Source organism: Sciurus vulgaris (assembly GCF_902686455.1).
Source record: "Sciurus vulgaris genome assembly, chromosome: 2".
Taxonomy (NCBI): Eukaryota; Metazoa; Chordata; class Mammalia; order Rodentia; family Sciuridae; genus Sciurus; species Sciurus vulgaris.
The window spans coordinates 92,697,501-92,718,198 of record NC_136462.1 but is presented as its reverse complement, the minus strand read 5'-3'; the positions used below and the strand labels follow the sequence as shown (position 1 = coordinate 92,718,198).

The following is a 20,698-nucleotide window of genomic DNA, read 5'->3' as shown; positions in this document are numbered from 1 at the left end:
GTAAGAGAATAGGAAGGATTAAGGACTTACAAGTTTTACTGGATGGATAGGGAATGCTTCTCTGATGAGACATCTGATTGAAAATCTAAAGTGAGTGAGTAGTCTCTGCTGTTACCTTGGAAAGTACAATCCATATGTAGAAAATGGCACTTGCAAAGTATGGATGTGTCTGGAGTATTTGAGAAATTGCTGGGAGGTTGGTATGATGGAAGTGGAGTAGACTGACAGAAGTGGGAGATGAGGTTAGAGAAATAAAAGGGGGACCAGTTTATGTAAGCTTTATGGGTCATTGTGAGGAATTTGGCTTTCATTCTTGGTGAAATAGGAAGACATTTTGAGCAGAGGAATGACATGATCTTAGATTTTTTGGGGTCGGGGTGGGGGGTTTGAATCTAGGGGTGTTCTACCACTGAGTTATGTCTCCAGTCTGTTTTATTTTTAATTTTGAGAAAAGGTCTTGCTAAGTTGCTGAGGGTCTCACTTAGTTGATGAGGCTGGCTTTGAACTTGCAGTCCTTCTGCCTCAGTCCTGAGTTGCTGGGATTACAGATGTGTGCCTCCATGCCTGGGTAGAATAAAGGGGAGACAAGGACAGAGCCATAATGAGTAGAAATTATTTTAGGAGACGACTGAAATAATTTAGGTGAAATACGACAATGACTGGTCCAGGGTAGAAGAGAATGAAGAATAGTGAGATTCTGAATATTTGAAAATAGGATTTAAAGATGGATCAGATTTGACATACAGAAATAGGAAGGGCCAGTGTGGTGGCACACACCGGTAATCCCAGTGGCTTGAGAGGCTGAGACAGGAGAATCGCAAGTTCAAAGCCAGCCTCAGCAAATACAAGGTGCTAAGCAACTCAGTGAGACCCTGTCTCTAAGTAAAATACAAAATAGGGCTGGGGATGTGACTCAGTGATTGAGTTCCCCTGAGTTCAATCCCTGGTACCCAAAAAATAAAAAGTTCTTCATTTAAAAAAAAAAAGAAAAAGAAATAGGAAGGAGGTAACAATAAGTCTAGGTTATGGTTTGAGCAAGAAGAATGGTGTGGCTATTAATTGAGATGAAGGAATGCAGAAGGAATAGTTCAGTTTTAGACAGATTAAAATTGAGCTCTCTTTTGAACAGCCACCTGCCAGTGTTGAGGAGGCAAATGGATGTACAAGTCTGAAACCCAGGGGAAAGGTCTAGGCTGCAATTTCACATTGCAGTCTTAAGCATATGGATGGTACTATAGTCAAAACCAGGAGTGAATATAAGGGGTGAATATAGCTGAAGAAGTGGTCTAGGGATTCACTGAGCCATCAGCATTTAGAGATTAGGGCCCTGAGGAAGAACCAAGAGACTGAGAAGAATCAGATAAGTGGTTTTGTGCTGTCTTTTAATTGCTTCTCTGGTACCTTTTATCACATGTGATCTGGGACTTGTATTTTGCAAGATCATGAATTTGGTTCTCCCAAGTTGTATGGGTAATGTTCCGTTTTATTTTATTTTAATTAATTAATTAAATGATTAATTTTTAGTGCAAGGGTTTGAACCCAGAGGTGCTTTACCACTGATACATCCCCAGTCCTTTTCCTCTTTTTTTTTTTTTTTTTTTTTAGACAGGTTCTCACTAAGTTGTTTAGGGCCTCAGTAAGTTGCTGAGGCTGGCCTGGAACTTGTGATCCTCTTGCCTCAGCCTCCCTAGTTTTGGGATCACAGACATGTGCTACAGTGCCTGGCTGTTTTATTTTTATGAACATCTTTGCTTAGTCCGTTTTCTCTTTCTTGGGTCATGGTCCCCAACTCTGCTTGTTTGTTTTCTCCTCTTTTATGTTAAAGTTAGACTTAATGCTCTTTTTATGAATTACTAAACATGTAGAAAGTTGAAAGGAAGTAAAAAATGTCATCTGTAATCCTGCCACCCAGAGGCTAATTGCTGTAAACATTTTGGCATATTTGTTCTTTTTTTGTGCTTTTAATTTACATAGTTGACATCATGTGGAAAGTAAGTTTGTATGTTTGCTGATCTTTCTGCTTAACAATATGAGCATTTTTTCCCATGCCAGTTAAATTAATAACATTTTTCCCAAGCTCTTACTTTAAAAATTTAAAAATAATTTTTTTTAGTTGTAGATGGACACAGTACCTTTCTTTATTTATTTAATTGGTACTGAGGATCAGACTGAGTGCCTCACATGTGCTAGGCAAGTGCTCTACCACTGAACCACAACTCAGCCCTATTTTAAAAGTTTAAACCTACAGAAGAAGATTAAAGAATATACATCTGTTCTGTGTGTTTATGTGTGTGTGTATACTCTTATGAGGTACTGAATGGTTTGAATACATCAACATTTGTCCCCTAAGAATAAGTATCTTATATGATCATAGTGTTATTATCATACCTTAGAAGATAATAACTGTATAATACCAAATAATATGGTTCATATTCAGGTTTTCCCAATTGTGTCAAAGATGTTTCCCATATTATATTATTTATTTATTTATTTATTTATTTGGATCCGGTCTCCAATATTGATTCACATGTTGTATTTGATTGTTTAAAACATTGTTAAACTGGGTGCAGTGGTATACACCTGTATAATTCCAGTAACTGGGGAGGCTGAGACAGAGGATAAAGAGTTCTAAGCCAGCCTTAGTAATGATGAGGTGCTAAGCAACTCAGTGAGACTCTGTCTTTAAGTAAAATACAAAAGAGGGCTGGTGATGTGGCTCAGTGGTCAAGTGCCCTTGAGTTCAATCCCCAGGATCCCCCCAAACACACACACACACACGCACAAAAAAAAAAAAAAAAAAAAAAAGAAAGAAAAAGCATTGTTACTATTGGCCTGATATTTCATTTGATAGATTATGAGATTATTTAGTCATTTTGCTAATGTTGAACTTATAGGTTGTTTCCTAATAACAGTAAACTTTGAGAAGTAAGTTTATATAAGGATCTTTCCATATTTCAGATTATTTCTTACAATTGAAATGATTGCAGTTACTGGGTATGAACATTTTTTAAGCCTTTGGTACATATTTCCAAGTTGTGGTCCAGAAAGGATCCCTTTGTTTAAATTTTTTTTTTTTTTTTTGTACTGGGGATTGAACCCAAGGGTGCTTAACCACTGAACCATATCCCTAGCCCTTTTTATATTTTATTTAGAGACAGGGTCTCGCTGAGTTGCTTAGCACCTTGCTTTTGCTGAGACTGTCTTTGAACTCATGAACCACTAGGATTACAGGGTGTACCACAATGCCCGGCTATTTTTAATTTTGAAAAAAATTAATTTTTTGTGGTACTGGATATTGAACCGAGGGGACACTCTTAATCACTGAACTGCATCCCTACCCTTTGTTTTTTATTTTGAGACATGGTCATCATAAGTTTCCTCATCCTCCCTACTAGCAGGAATTATAGACGTGAACCATTACAGCTGGCTAAGATTTCTTTACTTGTACTGTCTACCCTGCACTCCCGTACCAGGGTTTGAACCCAGGGGCTCTCAACCACTGAGCCAGATCTCCAACCTTTTTTACTTTTTATTTTGAGACAGGGTCTCCCTCAGTTGCTTAGGGTCTAGGTTGCTGAGGCTGGCTTTACAGGCATGTACCATTACACCCGGCTGTACTCTGTTTTTATATAAGCAATATATGATGATGTATATCTCACCCGAGTAGTAGAATGGTATTTAAAATTGCTTTTTCTAATTTGGTAAGATTGGTTTCTTTGATTCCTTTACATATGTAAAGGTACTTAATATTTATTTTTTTCAGTGAGTTGACTGCTGTCATTTGTTGGGGATCTTTTTATGAATTCTTTTTTTTATTAAAAAAATTAAATTTATTACAGTAATTGAATTATAATTAAAGAATAAACCAGGCCCAAATGGCTTCAACAAAGGAAAAAATAACATCAATCTTTATGAAAGGAAAGAACAAAACTCATCTACAAAAACTCTTCCATAAAATAGAAAAAATGGGCAGACTCTACCAAAGAATTTTTTTTTTTTTTTTTTTTTTTGGTGCTGGGGATTGAACCCAGGGCCTTGTGCTTGCAGGGCAAGTACTCTACCAACTGAGCTATATCCCCAGCCCTCTACCAATGAATTTTGAAAACAACTTAACCTTTATACTAACCTGACAGTTACAATGAAGAAAATTATAGGTCACTATCACTGTTTTTCTTAAATTGAAAATCATGCAGACTGTGTTTTTCCTCCATGATTTGTTACATTAGTAATCAATCACCTTAAGACATATAGAACCCCATCCCTGTGTCTCATTACTTCAAAATTAAATGGCACACTTATAAACATCTCATAGGTCAAAGAATAAAGCACAAGAAAAGTAAATAAAAGGTTTTTTTTTGGGGGGGGGGAACTGAGGATTGAACCCAGGGATGCTTAACCACTGAGCCACATCCCCAACCCTTTTTTATATTTTATTTAGAGACAGGGTCTCGCTGAGTTTCTCAGTGTCTCAATAAGTTGCTGAGGCTGGCTTTGAACTCTTGATCCTCCTGCCTCAGTCTCCCTAGCTGCTGGGATTACAGGCATGCGCCACTGCATCCAACATAAAAAGCGTTTTGAACTAAGTGATAACAAAAGCTTAAAATATCAGAATCCTGGGATGAAACACTACTCAGATGAACACTTATAACTTAAAGTACTTGTATCAGAAAGAAGCTAGATTAAAAATCAAATTATTTTCAGACTAGATAGTAGGAGCAGAAATATGAAATAGAAAAGAATACAGCTAAAAGTTGATGAAAATTTAACAAGTCTAATCAAGAAAAAAAACAAGAACACAAAATGAATGCTTCATATTTTATGTAATTTAATCTGTTATATTTGTTGCAGGGTTTTTTTTCCCCTAATTTAGTGTTTTGTCTTTTAGTTCAGTAAGTTTTTTGATTTTTAACTTCTTCTAAATACATAGATATTTTAACTTGCATTTTATTTGCACTTTTCAGTTATGTGTATCCTAAGGTTTTTTTACTAAAGTATTTTTGTGAACTTTACCCAATTTAATAGTTTTGTTTTTTACTTCCTTCATGTTTATCCATATACATCTTATTTATTGCTTATCAGTAATTCTTCTGGATATAAGATTTTTTAAATCCCTGGTCATAAAAAGAAACTTTTTATCTTTCTTCTTTTTAATTTTTGTGTCAATTCAGTGCAGTATATTAAAAGTTGTTAACTTTTTGGGTACTTTCTTAGAAGGACCAAAGGGGTGAGATATTTAACATTTTCAAATTTGGTGACAAGGTATTTAATGTATGTAGGGAGTCATAATAAAATTCAGGTGCTTTGAGCAGTGGCTAAGCCTATTTGGAACACATTATTTTGTCCTTCCACTGTGTAGTGTTCTGGGAATGTCAGTGGAATCTGTTCCTGATGGGGAAGAGAAGGAAGAGTTGGAAGAAAAGGAGAAAGAGGAGCTGGAAGAAGATACTTCAGATGATACTGCACGCGCCTTTGCTGCTGAAGGTAGCTTATGCCTTCCTTTTTCAAGATAGATTGTTTTATGTTCCTTTAATGTTATAGTGTAGATATCTCAATTTTGTCTCTTTATCAGGTTCTGTTTTTCTCATGGTTAAATTAAGAGTCATTAAGAAATTTACTGATCATTTAAGATAATTCCACTTACCTGGTGTTCAGGAATTTATAGCTCTTTGGATAGCCTCCCCTTTCTGCATATTGACTCTTCCTCCCCCGCTTTTTTCCCCCTAATGCTTGGGTTTGAAGCCAGTGATGCTCTACAATTGAGCTCCATCTCCAGCCCTTTATATTTTTTATTTTGAGGCAGGGTCTCACTAAATTGCTGAAACTGGCCTCCAACTTGGTGATCCTCTTGCCTGAATCTTCCCAGTAACTGGGATTACAGGTGTGCACCACCATATCCAGCTTTTTCCTCCATTTGTATTTATTTGTTTTCGTATATGTTTCACATCTGAATTGCTGTTTGTGTGGGTATAGTTTATGGTACATCTTTAGAATGTAGACATAGTCTACCGTATTAGATGCTGTAATGCTTTATGGTACTCAAGTTTTTCCTGGCATACGTTTTTCCCCTTCGTTTTTAATGCATTTATTCTTCATATATGTATATGAAGAATACACACACACACACACGTATATATATATTTATTTTATTTATTTATTGTGGTGCTGAGAATCAAACCCAGGGCTTCATGCATATTAGGCAAGCGCTCTACTATTGAGGTACATCCCCAGCATCTTATTCTTGATTTTTTTGGGAAAAATTTTGGGGCTAGGACATTGTGATCCACTTTTGTTAAGGGACAGCACCTTGCACATTAATAATCACTATACCTGATTTCTTGGAATTTTGTTGCTAGATCCTGCCTCATCACAGTTGGGCTTTGAAGTTCTGGAACTCTCCCAGAGCCAGGATGTTGAAGAACGAACTATGCCATACGAAGCCAATAAGGAGCATCTATCTTCAGTTACGTCTAACTCTGGTTATACCAGGCTATCTGATATAGATGCAGATACTGGTATGAAATATGTTTTCTCACTTTTGGATTTGTTTTTAAGTGTTTTCTTCCCTTGCTAAAGCTAGTTATTTTTTCCTTGATAAGTTTTTTTTTTTTTTAACCTAAGTTAATATAACCTAATGTAAGTGAGTTTGCGGAGTTGACTGGTAAATATTTTATCAGTTGATAGCTAGTAGATCAAAGTTTCCTGTTAAGTAGGTAATTGATTACTTTCCTTTTTAGAATGGTCTATGGGTTTATTTCTTTGGTTCTGGGGCTTGAACCTAGGGGTGCTCTACCACTGAGTTACATCCCTAGTTCTTTTTATTTATATTATTTATTTGTTTATTTATTTATTTTTGGTAGCAGGATTGAACCCAGGGGTGTTTTACCATTGAATCACATCCCCAGCCCTCTTTATTTTATATTTTGAGACAAGGTCTCACTAAATTGGATTAGGACCTTACTAAGTTGCCAGGGCTAGCTTTGATCTTGCCATCCTCCTGCCTCTGCTTCCTGAACAGCAGGGATTACAGGCATGCACCATTGTGCCTGACTGCTCTTTTTACTTTTTAAGATAGGATCTTGTTAAATTGCTGAGGCTGGCCTGCAACTTGTGATCCTCTTGCTGGGATTATAGGTGTATACCACCTTGCCTGGCTTGCATATATTTTTAATCTGAACTTATTTCTGTTGAAGTATTTGCCTTTAAAAATCATTTAGGTGACTGGGTGTGGTGGTGGTACATGCCTGTAATCCCAGCAGCTTGGGAGATTGAGGCAGGAGGATCAAGAGTTCAAAGCCAGCCTCAACAACTTAGTGAGGCCCTGAGGAACTCAGTGAAAGCCTGTCTCTAATTGAAAAAAGAAAGAAATCATTTAGGTGGACCAAGACTGTAACTTAGTGATAGAGTCCATGTTAAATCCTGGGCTTGATCCCTAGTGTGGAAAAAAAATTAATTTAGGATTGCTTCCTGTATTTTGAAAAATTAATATTTCCTTCCTATCTTCTTCTTGTCTTCTTCTAAAACTTTAAGCAATTAAGAATGAGGAACAATCCAATGAAGATATCCCTATGGCAGAACAGCCCAGCAAAGATATCCCTGTGACAGTACAGCCCAGTAAAGGTGTACATGCACTAGAAGAGCAAGATCTACCACCTGCAAGGTAAATGTTCTTTTTAAAATATATGTATGGGTTTTTGCTGTTGGATTATACTAACATCATTTTGCCAAGTGAAACATTTTTAGAAATTGTTGATATATTTTTGTCCTTTGAAATGGTATATTTCCATCCAGTAGAAACATTGATTATTTAAATATATTGGTTATTTTTGTAGTCTTTTTGTATTCTTATCTTTTTTAAAAATAGGTATATTTTAATTGTTGATGGACCTTTAATTAATTAATTAACTAATTAATTTATATGCAGTGCTGAGAGTTGAACTCAGTGCCTCACATATGCTAGGCAAACACTCTATCACTGAGCTGCAACTTCAGCCCTGTATTCTCATCTTAATGTAGGCCTTTTACAAAGGTGATTTATTGCTGCTGTAACTAGAAGCATGACTCTTCAGTCTTTAGTTCCTCTCTGTAATCTTTGCCCACAGTATGTAGGAGGTCTTTTTAGCCTGTCTGATGTTAGGTAGTCACATGAATATTACACTGGAAAACCTGTTGTTTCTATACTTGAGCATCAGGATTGCTTTGGCTCTTTGGGTATCCTGCATCTGATAGTTTATGATATACATAGATGTAGGGATTTCCCCTGGTGTTTTAGGTTCTTAGCTTGGTATGATTTGGAAGATATACCTCTGCTCTGTGATGATTATTTTATCCAAAACTACATTGCCTCTGGCCTACATCTGAAGTTTGGGTATGGCATAGGAAAACTGAGATGCTTCCAATTTGGGATGAGGATGAATAATCTTTCAGTATTGTTTTGTTATTTCCTTCAATAGAAACAGTGGATTTGAGGTCCTAAACAGGTTGAATATTAAGACAAGTTGTCTTTTTAATGTAAAATGCTTAACAGTGGCAAACTTTTTAGATTTTTCTTTAAGAAAACTAGAACAAAACCCAAGTAAACCATGTAAGAAATTCTTCCAGTTAGTATTTCTTTCCTGAATAGGTGAAAGCCTCTGGGAAGGGGCCAAAAATGTGGGTGTCTTATATGTGTGAGTATTATTATTGTGAATAGGTCTTGGTTTGGGCATAGATTGAGTAGAACAAGTGGAAAAGATCAGCTGAAGATAATATGTGTGTGGCAGTAGTGCAGAGAATAGTTCACATCTAAGCACTTTCCTGGGGAGGTCACTATTTGCTTGCTCTCCTTAGTGGCATTGTGGTCTGGATCAGAATTCCTGACAGACGTGTAGATAATAGCTCATGTGATAAAAATCCCGAGATCACTTATCAGAAATCTTGGAAAACTTGCAGTACAGTGTGAGCAGAGTTGAAAAGAGGAATTGCTGTTGGAGAGACTGAGGCAAGCTTCGAAATGGGCTGAGGACTTTGCAGAGTAACTTATTTCACTTTCAGTAGACAATTACAGATGAAAACTTCTGCAGTTCTTGAAATTATTGAAGAAAAACACAAAACAAGTATTTTTTCAGTTAAAAGATTAAAGCATTTGAACTTAGAACCCTTTTCTCCTGGTGATATGAATTTTCTAGGTCAGAAGACATGTCTTCTAGTCCCAAAGTGTCTCTTGCTGCTGTAGAAACAAAAGAACAAATGTGTGCTCAAGAACTTTTGGAAGGTGGACTGCAGATTCACAAGTCACCAGAGCCTGAGGTTTTGTCAACCCAGGAAGACTTATTTGACCAAAGCAATAAAACAGGTACAAAGGATGATCAGTTATTATAGCTCTTTTTCTCCTCTTATTTTATTTTTGAGGCTGCTGTTTAAGTTAGAAAGCACTTTAATAGTTATACTGACATGTTTGTGATTTGGAATGGAAATACATTTCTAGCTTAGTGAGAAGGGCTTTTGGGGAATGATTGCTATTTGACATTTTAATGTAAATTTTCCTCTTTTGGAAATGGAGATATTGAAGAATAATTAGCTATTAAAGTAAATTCCATAATATGGACAGAATAGCCTTTTTTCTGTTACCGTGTTTTTACTTAGGCCTCAGGTCTTAAATAGTTTGTCTAAGGTTTTTCATGTTCACCTGGGATAATAGTGTACTTGTTTATTAGTTCACCTACCATAAAAAGTAAGTTAAAATCTAGCAGAAAGGACATAAAACAGAAGACTAGAGTGGTATGTGCTTCACACTTTTTTATTCTCCCACCTTCACCATTTCACAACTTCAAGGAGCATGAAAGTATCAGTAATAACCAGCAAAATATAACTTGTTGCCAGGCATGGTGTAACATTCCTGTAATCCAGCACTTTGAGAGACTGAGGCAGGAGGATCTCAAGTTCAAGACCAACCAGGGCAACTTAGACCTATTTCAAAAAGTCGAAAGGGCTGGGAATATGACTTTGTTGAAGAGCGTCCCTGGGTTCAATCCACAGTACTGCAAAAAAAAAAAAAAAAAGAATCAAAAAAAGAAATAAAAATAATGTGTTGATTAAGGAGGTATGGGAAGAAGGCTGTTTTATTATTTTGAGACAATTACTGTGCAAGACCTTCAGAAGGTTACCAAGATGCCTTTTTAAAAAAAATTTTTTTTTAGTTTTTGAAGGACCTTTTGTTTAGTAATTTATATGTGGTGCTAGGAATTGAACCCAGTGCCTCACACATGCAAGGCAGGTGCTGTACCATTGAGCCACAACCCTAACCCGAGAAGCCTTGTTTATTTCTTCATTGAAGCTAGAAGGTTGTATTTAAGAAATTTCTTTACACTTAGGATTAATAAAGTTGATATTCCATTGTTGTTAAGGAGAAGGATCCAGTAGGAAACTTCATGATACTTATCAGTGATGGCTGCTTATATATTCTTTTATTAATACATTAGTATTTTTTGTCTCCTTTGAGGAGACCCAAGTTCTAATTATGAAAATTGCTGCATTCGTATCATCAGGTGTCATGCGCTTTGTTTTGACTTCTTCCATCTGCATCATGGCATGAGCTTTACTTCATCTTAGGTAGACCTTGGAATAAAAGGCTCGCTTGCTGTTTTAAAATAGAAGCATCACAAGGAAGAAGAGCAGCCAAGCAGAGGTATAAGGATTCTGGCTTTTCCTCTTCAAGCTTAGATTATGACAGAAAGGACTAAGGAACTCTTTTCATCAATTCTTTATTTTAAAAACCCATTATTTAGGGGGGGGGTTGATGTTCTCAGAAGATTTGTGTTGTAGTGACATTCCATTAATTATACTACAATTAGAAAACAATTTCTGCCCTCTTAAAACATGGTTGAAAATATGGATGTTACTATTTTTGCAGTACTGAGGTTTTGTTTTTTTGTTTTTTGTTTTTTGACAACTCTGTAACTGCAATCTGAGAAATAAATGCAACCAGAATTTCTTTTTTTTCCAATAGCTTCTGATGGTTGTTCTACTCCTTCAAAGGAGGAAGGTGGGTGTTCTCTGGCTTCCACACCTGCTACCACTCTGCACCTCCTGCAGCTCTCCGGTCAGAGGTCTCTCGTTCAGGAGAGTCTTTCAACGTAAGTAAGCCTGAAATATCTTGGGCCAAAGCAACATGTCCCTGAAGGTCTTCGGCTGTGGTTGAAACAGTTAAAGTTGCCTGCTACCTCAGGATTCTTTTTAGAACCAAAGGTAGAATCTAGGCTTTATAATTTTGGGAATGGGAACTTATTGACACTATTGAGGGCAAATAGATGTTTTCCCATCAGAGGCTTTATAATAGTAACCCAGAGTTTTCACTAAGAAAGAGAATGTTCAAAACATTCAAAACATGCATTCTGCTCCTCCATTGTACTAACAGTTTTTTCCATATAACAGTACAGAGTGGTGAATAGATTGTTATAGTTGACAGTAAATGTATTTTTTCATCTCTATAGGGCAAAGAGGTTTGCTTTTTGTTTGTTTTTAAATAAAATTTGCATAGTCTTCCTATTACACAAAAAATGGAGTAAAAATTTTTTTGCCTGTAATCTGCAAATGAATTATTTTTTAACACTTGCTTATCATGCTTTTCAATTGTGATGTCCTTGTGTCTGGTTTTCCATTTTGTCTTTACTCTTTTTTTTTTTTTTAATTGTTGTTAGAAATGTGTGGTATGGGAAATAGTTATTCAGTGGTTCTTCCACTGGTCTCAGATTGCTTTGTGGGAGAAATGCTATTATCTGAATGACTTAGATATTTTTTCTATTAAAAAGTAAACAGTTTGGAAACTGTGGTTGTGGTTAAAATAACCTGTGATTCTCTCTTCATATAAAGGAATTCCTCAGATCTTGTTGCTCCTTCCCCTGATGCTTTCCGATCTACCCCTTTTATCGTTCCTAGCAGTCCCACAGAGCAAGAAGGGAAAAAAGGTGAGCTCTCTTCATCTGTCTGTTGATCTCAGATTATAAGAGGGCTGGGGAGGTTGCTCAGTGGTAGAGCACTTTCCTAATATGCAAGAAACCCTGGGTTCCATTCCCAGCACCACAAAAAAAAAAAAAAAAAAAAAGAAAGAAAAAAGGGCAGCATTGCATCTCTTCTGTCTTGCAAAATATTCTGTTCCTTTGTACTTTAGGTCACTGTGCCCTACACTATTCAGGAGGACTCCTGTCTCTAACTTTCAGGTATATAGCCTCGTATAAAGTGCTCTTCTCAGTTCTTTGCTTTTCTAGTATAGTTCAGATCTTTGTAATACTGGCTCAATTTTTACAAAGACCCTTAAGGAAAAAACTTTATAGTTTGAAGTTGATCTCAAATTAGTATGGTGAAGAATTGGATTTTTTTTTTTTTAACTAATAGTCTAGTAGTATCCAGTAGCATGCTAATAACATTCTGGTGAGAGAGATCAACAATTGTTTCTTGTGCTCTTTGTAAGCTATTTTTTGCTACTATTAAAATAGTTTTATCTAAAGGTTGGCTAGGAGCAAGTGGAAAAAATTTTATTTTATTCACTTTCTCCTTTGAGGACTTAGTGATTTTATATTATTTTATTCACAAGAATACTTTCCTGGCTGGGGTTATGGCTCAGTGGTAACGTGCTTGCCTAGCATGCATGAGGCCCTGGGTTCGACCCTCAACACCACATAAAAATAAAATAAAGGTATTGTGTCCACCTATAACTAAAACAAATTTAAAAAAAAGAAGAATATTTCCTTTTCATTTGTCTTATTTACCTTATTTATCTAAACCTCTGCCCTGGTCTTCTATCCAATCATATAAGATATTTCTAAATCCCACTATTTTTACAAAGTTTTTTCTAATAAAATCCATGATTTTCTTCTTTTCAGTCTTTCATGTATCAATAATGATATAATAGCATATATTTATTGAGTACTTAGTATATGCCAGACGCTGTTCTGAGTGCTTTTCTTTGGTTTTAGGTGTCTATGTTTTTTCTCATTGAATCCTCACAACAATCCTAAGAAGTAGATATTACTTTATCCCTGTCTTACAGAAGAGGGAAGTAAAGGCACAGAGAGATTTGACATCTAATAAGAGGCAGGATTTGAACTCTGGCAGTTGCCTCTAGAGATTTTGCTCGTCTGTCTTGCAATATGCATTCTGTGTTATCCTGCTGTTTCTGCTCTAGTACTGTAAATCTACAATTTAATTATTTTTCAAGGATAATTTATGTATGATAAAAGTTAATCTTAGAGTTTCTTCTGCTAGCAAGTTTGTCTCTAACTACCTTCTCTTTAATTAGTTGTAATTATCCAAATAGACTAATGTGATTCTAACTGTAACGTGATTAGTGACATCTTCAGTTAAAAAAAGGTAAATTCATTGTATTGAAAATCCTGTTGCAGGGCTGGGGAAATAGCTCAGTTGGTAGAGAGCTTACCTCCTAAGCACACAGCCCTGGGTTCAATCCCCAGCGCTGCAAAAAAAAAAAAAATAAAATTCTGTTGCTGTTCACGGTGGTACACACCTATAATCCCTGTGACTCAGGAGGCTGAGGCAGAAGGATCGCAAGTTCAAAGCCAGCCTCAGCAAAAGCAAGACGCTAAGCAACTCAGTGAGACCCTGTCTCTAAATAAAATACAAAATAGGGCTGGGGATGTGGCTCAGTGGTCGAGTTCCCCTGAGTTCAATCCCTGGTACCCCTCCACCCCCCGCAAAAAAAAAAAAAAAGACTGTTAATGCAAGTTACCTTTGGTTAATTCTTAGAACAGTTTCTTCTATCTATAGTGCAAGCATTGAAATATATAAATATCATTACATTAAAAATGTTCTCCCCGATTAGAAACATGATCAATACTCCTAGAAAGTTTGGAAAATGTATAGGAAAGTAATCAGAAGAAAATAAAATCACCTGTGATACCACAATCCATATTGAATTTTAATTATCATTTGGATATAGTCTTTTCAGAGTGTCTTAAATATGAAAAAGTAATTTTGCACAGTTGGTATCATATTATGTGTATGATTCAGTTTTCTTTTTTCCCCATGTAACATGTTTTCCTTCATCAGTCGTATTTTAGATTTACTACATTTAAATCTATATGTGCATCAGTGTTTGTGAAACTGTATATGCTTTTTATATTTATTTATAGTGTCTAAAATAGCAGGTCCTTAATGAGCTTTCTCATGACAGGGTCAACAGGTGCAATAAAAACACTTAGCACAGCTGTGGTAGTGTATTAAAGGCTTGTGGCACCAGCTTCCAAACTAGCAATAGACCTGTATGCAAGGTTGAGGCCAAACCAAGCAGCAAGGGTAGGTGTTAGGAGTGTGGGTAGCTAGTTACATGAATGTAGATTTTGTGGAAAACTAAATGTCATAGGTAGTTTATGAGAGACTTCGAGCAATCCTAGTTGGGGTTAAGCTATAAGGGGGAAAAGGCTGGCTCTGAGGAAGGTCCTGGTAGCCTACAAGTGGGTAGTACACATGGGAAAACAGTGTTTCATGTTTTGTATATGTTCCTTCCTGAGCAGTTTATGTTAGATTAAGTGTCTTAGTTCTTTCATAAATCAGTGCCGATTGACATTGGTAGGGTTTTTTTCCCTTCATCTTTATTTGTTCTAGCATCCATCTCTCTGCACTTAACAGTTGTTAATGCAAATATAATGAGTTAATAAATATGTAGATGTTTATTCAGAATGCTGAACAAGTTCATTGCCTTATAAGGCCTGGAGCAGAATATGTGATGGTTAAATTAAGTGGCATGATCTGGGTGTTCTTATACACACACACACACAAATAAGCTGTACATAATTAAGAAAGGGGCTCAGAGGAGCCAAATTAATATTTTATGGGTGGGTGGGTGGGTAGGTATTCCCAGATGAAATCCCATTTTAATCTCTATCTGAAATCCTTCCCAAAGAGAAGGACATATTGTTTTGCCCCAATATGTTATAATTTTGTTGTTTTTCTGAAAGTTAAAGTCACTATTAGAAGCAGAAATTTCTCTATGTAATTGTTGTTTGTTGTGCTGAATTGTAAGTAATATTAGGTGATTCTTTCTTTTCTTTTCTTTTTTTTTTTTTTTTTTAAAGCAGATGAGCCAGTGGATATGTCAGTGTTGTCTGAAGCAGGGGAAGAGCCTTTTCAGAAAAAACTTCCAGATGATGAACCAGTGGAAATAGAAAACCCCCCTCTCCCACCTGAGCCCATTGTATTACCACAAGCCTCAACACCAGTGTCTCAGAGCACACCAGTCTTCACTCCTGGATCACTTCCTATCCCATCCCAGCCTGAATTTTCTCACGTAAGTATTGTGGAAAGAGTTTTTTTCCTCCTAACATCTTTTTTTTTTTTTTTTTTTTCTTTTTCCTGTGGCACTGGGAATTGAACCCAGGGTCTAGCATGTGCTAGGCAAGTGCTCTACCACTGAACTGTATTCCTAGTTCAGTATCTTGTTTTTGCATTAGAATAGCTTTATTGAGGTATAACTTACAAATCATAAAATTCACCCATTTAAAGTGAACAATTTAGTGATATTTTAGTAAATTTACTGATTTGTGCAACTGTTATCACATTCTACTTTTAGAACATTTCTAAAGTCAACAAACATTTTATTACTTTTTGCTTATATTTTGTACTGTCTTTATTTTGAAAATGTTATTAAAATTGAAAAGGTTCATGCATTATTCTACCTTTCAACTAATACTGTTTTTTTCTTTGTACCCATCTACTTTTTTAAAAAATGAAGTTTATAGCAAATATGATTATAATCTTTTTCCAGTTAACATTGCGTCATAATAATTTTCAGTGTTATATCATCTTCATGTTAGCTTTTCAAAAGTTGTGTAGTATTTCTGAGTGAATGTACCATAATTTAATTAATCATTCTTACACTGAGGGCATCAGAATGAATTTTAGTTTTCTGGTATATATTTTCTTCTGATAGCAAGGGGAAACTAATATCTAATTTGCATAAGTTTAAGGTTAAATATTTAAAGATATTAAATGTAGGTACCATTGATTTGAAGGACCTTAATTATATCAGTGACTACTTGTTCAATTTAAATGTCTGTTCTTGTAAGACCTTACGTAGGACAATTATTGTGGTATTATTGGGATTATTTCTTTCATGTTTCTTGTTTGCAGATTTTGTAATCAGAGTTAAAATGAGTAGTAATGAAATATGTCATAATTTTAGTGAGAAGGAGACAGCAGGAAGAAATAATTTAATTGCTTCCTGGCATTTTAGCTTGTTTTGTTGAAGACTTCTATTTTATGCAAATAATTAGAAGTAATTTGGTTGAGTGGTTAAGAATTAGAACTCCGAGACAGAATTTCCTGGAATCGTTCCTAACTCACCATTACTATCTCTGTGATCAGTTGAAACTAAGCCTCAGTTTCTTCATCAATCAGATGGGGAGATTGATACCATCTACCTCATAAGGATATTTATCAAGGTTAAATGAGTGGTAAATACTGCATAAGGGTACTTATGCTGGTAGTGAAAGAGTTGAAGACAAGGTTACATAGAACTGAAGTGGATATTCAACCACCATATATCTTTCTTTAGTTTTATTTTTCTATCAATGTTGTACACAAACATAATGTAGTACAGAAGAGTTTTCAGAATTTATGGATAAGCTATAAGCTCTGACATAAAGCATTGAGAAGAATTTTCCAGAATATATGGGTGATATTAAAGATGATGGCAGATGTTTATTTATGACCAAAGCAGATTTTTATGGGTGTGAATGTTTTTGAGAAGGTATTTTTACTCATGGGGGTAGAAAATGATGCCTGGTCACAAATGAAGCACTGTTTGAATAAATTGTTCTATATTCGATATTTACCAAATATATTGAGGAAGCTTTAAAGTCATTAATGAAATTCTGAGACAAATGAGTGATTCCAAGTACAGTATAAAGATTCTGGAACCTACTATGACTCTAGTCAAATTTCTTTGGACTCATATTTTAAAATGCTTCATTCAGTAAAGCCCATGCCTCTTAGAAAATCTCTTAAGAAGCTGGGCACATCTGTAATTCTAGTGGTTTGGAAGGCTAAGGAAGGATGGCTGCAAATTCAAGGCCAGCCTTAGCAATTTAGTGAGGCCCTAAGCAACTTAGACCCTGTCTTAAAAACAAAAAACAAAACTAAGAAGGGTTGGGGATGCGGCTCAGTGGTTAAGTGCTCCTGATTCAAAAATAAAAGAAAATCTCTTTAAGAGGCTAATGTGGCAGCACTTGCTTGTAATCCCAACTACTTGGGAGGCTGGAACTGAGGCAAGAGGATCATGAATTCAAAACAAGCCTGGGCAATTTAGCAAGTTGCTGTCCTAAAATAAAATTTACCAAGGGGTGGGGATGTAACCCAGTGGTAGAGAGGTTGCCTATCATGCATGAGGTCGTGGGTTCAATCCCCAGTACCATCACCACCAAAAAAAAAAAAAAAAGACCATGTTTATAATGTAGCTTTTAAACCCTTTTAAATTAAGGGTTTGATTTTAGGTAATTAATAAAAAACACATTTGTAAAAGCCAAAAAAATGTTAAAATAGCATCTTTCCCCACTTCTACCCAAATGCAGCCTCTTTCAGTTTTTTAACTTTTGGTATTTACCTCCATAATTCTACATAGCATGATTACGTTTTATAAATTCTAGTTTTAGAAAATTTGAGCCATTTCCCTGTCTTCCAAGTATAGTTATATCATGATTTTATTTAGATCATACTGAATTAACATGGCTATGTAAACATTAATTACAATAGAGCTTATGGAATATGTATTTTTTTTCATGTTTGCACAAGTTCTTATTTTCTCTGAAGCTATTGTCTTTGTTTAGTTTTCTTTAAACTTCTCACTAAATCAACCCTAGACTCCCATTAATTGTCAAGATTTCCTTTCAGAATGTTCTGGAGCCTCAAGTTTTTTTCATCTTTTTGGAGGAACCTCATTTGGAGTCTCCTGATTTCTATTGTTTCTAATTGTTGCCCTCTATGCCTGCTGCATAACTGTTACCTCCCTTGACTGTCATTTGTTGTGTTGGATGCGTGGTAGGCCCTCTTAGTTTAGAAACTCAAGTTCTCAGGAAATTTTAGATCATTTTAATTTCATCCCCTGTGTTTTCTTTCTTTCTCTCTTATTAATAGAATACCTTGTATGATTTAAAAAAAAAATTTGGTTGTTTTCTATTGTATGAATGTTGCAACTCTTAAAGTAGACTTTAGTTTTCTTATTCTGTGTCTTAACTTTCTATCTCTCTTTCTGTTCAACTTTTTGGTTGATTTCCCAGAAATAATCTTCTTTTTTTTTTTAATAGCTTTATTGAGATATAATTCATATACCATATAGTTCACCTATGTAAAAGGTGCAATCCAGTGACTTTTGTTTCATTTTATTTTATTATTTTGTGGCACTGGGGATGGAACCCAGGGGCTCCATCTCCAGCTCCCACCAACTTCTTTTTTTTTTGCAGTGCTAGAGACGTGTTATGGTTTCTAGGTGTCTTTCAAAAACTCACGTGTGAGATAATGCAAGAACATTCAGAAGTGAAATGATTGGGTTCTGAGAACTTAAACCAATCAGTGGATTAGTCAGTCCTTGGATGGGGATTAACTGGGTGGTAACTGAAGGCAGGACGTGGGTGTTGGAGGCGTGCTTTTGGGGTATATGTATGGCCAGTGGAATGTCTCTCTGCTTTCTGATCATCATGTGGGCTTCTTCCCTCTGCCACACTCTTCCACTATGATGTTCTGCCTCACCTCTTGCCCCAAGGAATGGAGCCAGCTGTCTATGGACTGAAACCTCTTAAACTGTAAGCCCCCAAATAAAATTTTCCTCCTTAAAATCATTCTTGTCAGGTCATTTAGTCACAGCAGCGAAAAAGCTGACTAAAGCAAGATGGGACCCAAGGCTTGTGCATGCTAGTCAAGCACTCTCCACTCTACAGCCCCCAGCCCCCAGGCTCTTAATTTCAGCCCTTTTTATTTTTTGAGTTAGGATCTTGCCAAGTTGCCCAGCTGGACTGGAATTTTCTGTCCTCCTGCTTCAGTTTCCTGTGTAACTGGGATTACAGGCATGTGCCACTGTACCTAGCAATTCCAGTAGCTTTTAGTATATTCATCAAGTTGTGAATTCATCACAGCAATCCAATTTTGTTTTATTTTATTTATTTTTGGTACTGGGGATTCAACCCAGGGGCTTTTAACCACTGAGCCATATCCTCAGCTTTTTTAAAATTCCAAGACAAAGTTTCACCAAGTTGCTCAGGGCCTTGCTAAATTGTGGAGACTGGTTTTGAATTCTTGATTCTCTTGCCTCAGCCTCCCGAGCTGGTGGGATTATAAGCGTGTGTTACCACGCCTGGGTCCACATTAGGATATTTTCATCACCCTATTAAAAAAAAAATCCACGTTCATTAGCACTTGTGTTTCACCCACCCTTGGGTCTATGAGATTTCTAATCTATTCTTTGTCTCTGTGGGTTAGCTTCTTGTGGACATTCAAGTTTCTTCCATGTTATAGCTCATTCCTTTTTGTTGCCAAAGCTTACCATTTTATGTAAATACTATATTTACTTATCTTTTCATCAGTTGATTGTTTCCGCTTTTTTTTTTTTTTTTGTCTGTTGTGAATAATGCTGCTGTATATATTCATGCACCATTTTGTGTGAGGACATAGCTTTATTTCTCTTATGTATACCTCCAGGTGCAATTGAGTTCAGCCATCTTGTAACCCTTTTCTGAGTTATTAATTTATACCCTGTGTTTTTAATTTCTGAAATCTTTTTCTCTGAATATTCTACATTTGCATTTACTTTTAAAAGTAGGATTTTGTTTTTTGTGGGGTACATATACATTATCTTTCCAAATATGTTGATAATAATTTTTTTCTTTTAAGTTTTCACAGGAATAATCACTTTTTTGCAGATAGGTTTTAGTTAGTTTTGTTTGGTTTGGTTTTGGTGCTGGTATCAAACCCAGGGGCTTGTGTATGCAAAGCACAAGCTCTATTGCTGAACTATACCCCCAGCCCAGTTTTGTTTGTTTTTATCTCTTTGACAGGAGGGGCTTTCCATAGATGTCTGAGAATGCTTAATTATTTTCTGATATTTAGGGTTTTTTGTTTTGTTTGTCTGTAATATTGTGGAATTACAGGACCTGTGCATGCTAGACAGGTGCTCTGCCTTTGAGCTAAACCCCTAGCTATTTGCTGATGTTTAAGAGTGAAATACCAGAAAGATGATTAGTAGTTCTGTACTGGTGGTTGGGCTTATTGTTTCTGGAATTCACTATAGAGTGATTTGATGGGACATTTTGTTAGGAATGCCCTAATGTCAATAATCTTGATTGTCTTGGCCTTGTCAGATTCCCCAAGGAAATGTCTAATCTGCTATCTGCTGGATACTTGCCTGGGTGTCATTGTACTAGAAGTTCATTAATGGAAGAGGACTTTGTGTGTGTGTGTGTGGGGGGGGGGGGGTTTGGAGTATAACTTTCATTCAGTAGGTGTATTTTCTTTTAATCTCCCTCTTTTCATTATAGTACTTCTTGATAACTGCCTCTCATTTTCCAGTCCAGGGATATACTACTCTCTCTAGGGAAGAGGAGGGTCAGGGAGAGAGAATATGGGAGTCGAACTGCTTTGGATTATTTTTTTCCCTTTTAAAAAATTAAGTTACTAACTGGATATGGTGACTGATGCCTGAAATTGCAGCAATGTGGAAGGC

At 36.1% G+C, this 20,698-nt stretch overlaps 1 protein-coding gene across 2 annotated transcripts in view; it reads left to right on the top strand.

Moving 5' to 3' along the window:
- The window catches only part of TP53BP1 (tumor protein p53 binding protein 1), an 86,839-nt gene that overhangs the window by 22,301 nt on the left and 43,840 nt on the right, over positions 1 to 20,698 (top strand). Inside the window, exons 6-12 of one of the 2 annotated variants that reach the window (XM_079127738.1) lie at positions 5,357 to 5,481; positions 6,354 to 6,512; positions 7,528 to 7,657; positions 9,165 to 9,331; positions 10,985 to 11,111; positions 11,848 to 11,942; positions 15,069 to 15,277. In XM_079127738.1, coding sequence (XP_078983864.1) covers positions 5,357 to 5,481; positions 6,354 to 6,512; positions 7,528 to 7,657; positions 9,165 to 9,331; positions 10,985 to 11,111; positions 11,848 to 11,942; positions 15,069 to 15,277 — 1,012 coding nt within the window. Of the gene's footprint in view, positions 1 to 5,356; positions 5,482 to 6,353; positions 6,513 to 7,527; positions 7,658 to 9,164; positions 9,332 to 10,984; positions 11,112 to 11,847; positions 11,943 to 15,065; positions 15,278 to 20,698 lie in introns of both variants that reach the window. The other variant, XM_079127737.1, reaches the window with a different exon arrangement.